The 2,367-nt window shown below is 40.9% G+C and overlaps 1 protein-coding gene across 1 annotated transcript in view; it reads right to left on the bottom strand.

The window, feature by feature from the left end:
- Nucleotides 1-1,575: 1,575 nt before the first annotated feature.
- ncoa1 (nuclear receptor coactivator 1) overlaps nt 1,576-2,367 on the bottom strand; it is a gene marked incomplete in the record, with an annotated part of 83,714 nt that continues 82,922 nt past the window's right edge. The window contains 1 exon segment of the mRNA XM_014031271.1: nt 1,576-2,100. Coding sequence (XP_013886725.1) covers nt 1,690-2,100 — 411 coding nt within the window.

The raw sequence follows: 2,367 nt of genomic DNA, 5'->3' as shown, positions 1-2,367 counted from the left end.
GGACTGTATTGATTTTAAATAAGGCCTGTTGGATGGATGGAAGAAGAAACATGAAATGCAAATGCAGTTCTTACTGCTATTATTAAAGGGGCAATATCATGTAAAATCAACTTTTTTGAGTTTTATATCATGTTATAATGTTATACTCACACAACTGCTCTGACTCATTCATCATGTTTGAGAAATCCTGCAGTGTTTTTATGAAGCCATGCTGAGGAGCAAAACGACAGGTGGGGACCAGAAACACCTTTTGGTACCAGAAACACCTTTTGGGACCAGAAACAACTTTTGGGACCAGAAACACCTTTTGGTACCAGAAACACCCCTGGGACGTGTCTTTAAGCTGAACTTCCTCATGGCAGAGTGCACCCCCCCCCACCTCGCCCATGACTCCTGCAGGCTCTCGGGTGAAACTGAAAGTGAAACCTAACTGTCTGCTGAGCTCTCAACATTGGTTCTGATGAGAATATAAGTAGTTTTTCTATTTCAACATAAAAAAGCATTTTAATAACAACTGAAGGTGACATAGATACTTTATTATGGTATAGTATTTAAATATATRMCTGAGAAACACATAATACTGGCCCTTTAAATCTTCTCATAAGGTGTACAGACAAATCTTGTCAGCCTACTACACCAACATGTTGAGCAGGTCACCCTTACGATGCACACAAAATAAGGTACAGATTAATTCAGGTATGTGTGATTTAGAGCAGTGATTCCCAACCAGAGGTACGTGAGCTTATTACAGGGGGTACATGGAAAAACCTCCCAGGTGTGTTAAAAATAAACAAAAATAGGACTGAGATAACGTAGGGCCCTWTGATTTCCACAATGCAGTAAATGCAAACAAAATCATGAAATTGACACAAAATGGAGTCCTGTATAAAGTCACGGAAAATTACGGAATTTGCTCATTTGGGGTATTTGATGTATTTTGGACGCTGCTACTTCCTGCACCTGCCATTACCTGGTTTATTCACTTAATTACTTATTCACTTTCAAGGAAACATTTATTTTTATGTGTAATTTGAATTGAAAAGAATAAAATGCCTGAGAAATAAATGTTCTAGGGGGTTAAATAAAGAGTTTTTAATTTAATAGTCAGTTATACATTACAGCTTTAGAGAATCATTTCGTTTGACAGAGGGGGTACTAGTGGTATGACAAAATGGTTCAGGGGTACACAATATTGGAAACCATTGATTTAGAGCAAACCGTAGCTGCGTTTCCATTGACCATGAAAATGCGCAAATTAGAATTTCGAAAATAAATTTGCTCAATGGAAACATGTCAGTTTCGAAAAATTGTGTTTTTCGACAAAATGTTTTTGCACTAGGATGAGGTGGTTTTTCAGCNAGATCAAAAAGACTTTCTGGCTGATATAAGAGTTTAAAACTTGGTTAGATGGACAGTTTTTGCTGTATTTGTTAAAAAATACTTAAAATTAAATAGTGAAGCATAGATTTGATTAGATTTAATCAATGATCAGTAGCTCTGTACTGAAAATCCTTGATAAATGTGGCTGTGTCGCCCCCAGGTGGCAGCAGGAAGTTATGACATGTGCAGCAGATATTTGTGGAGCACCACTGCAGACTGAACACAGAACTCTTCAGTCTGCAGAGCTTTTAGTTTAGGTTTAACAACATTTTAGCATCATGCATGGAGCAAATGTTTTTATGTGTTTTACTAAATTAAAAAATAAAAGACTGTTAAATCCTCTCCTGGATGAGCTGAAGTAGTACCTCTGTTAGGGGTCCCAGGGGGCTCCCGTTTCACGTTTACGCTACGAGGAGAGCAGGCCTCGCCGGGCTGGAGATGAGTTGGCGACTGCAGTTTGAGGGGGGAGGAGGGGCGGAGCTGAGGCGACGGGGACTGGAGCTGGGGAACGGACTGAGGCTGGGACAGTGGAGACGGGAGCTGAGCTGGAGCCTGGGAGGTTGGAGACTGAAGGCCGCCTCCTCCTCCTCCTCCTCCTCCTCCTCCTCCTCCTCCTCCAGGGTTTACAGAGTCCTCGCTGCCCTGGTTGGCTCCCAGCTGCCCCCTGAGGCCAGGCAGAAGCTGGCTGAGAGGCTCCTTATCAACAGGTCCAACAGATATCTGCGAGCAGGAAGGACACAATGCAGTGAATTAGAGGAAGAAAACATCAGAATTCAATAAGTTTGAAGACTACAGAGTTGTAAACTAAACAAAAAGAAGACAAGATGTCCCCCATCGCCATTCAGTAGTGACCAACTGTTAGCAGGTTTGTTGGAATCATCACAGGCTTTCATTATTTAAAGGGGCAATATCATGTAAAATCAACTTTTTTGAGTTTTATATCATGTTATAATGTTATACTCTCATAAAAAACATCAAAGCCTTGCT

The sequence above is a fragment of the Austrofundulus limnaeus genome, unplaced genomic scaffold (genome assembly GCF_001266775.1).
Source record: "Austrofundulus limnaeus strain Quisiro unplaced genomic scaffold, Austrofundulus_limnaeus-1.0 Scaffold1214, whole genome shotgun sequence".
Lineage (NCBI taxonomy): Eukaryota > Metazoa > Chordata > Actinopteri > Cyprinodontiformes > Rivulidae > Austrofundulus > Austrofundulus limnaeus.
Note: the sequence above shows the minus strand (reverse complement) of the source record. Positions and strands in the feature narration are given on the sequence as shown.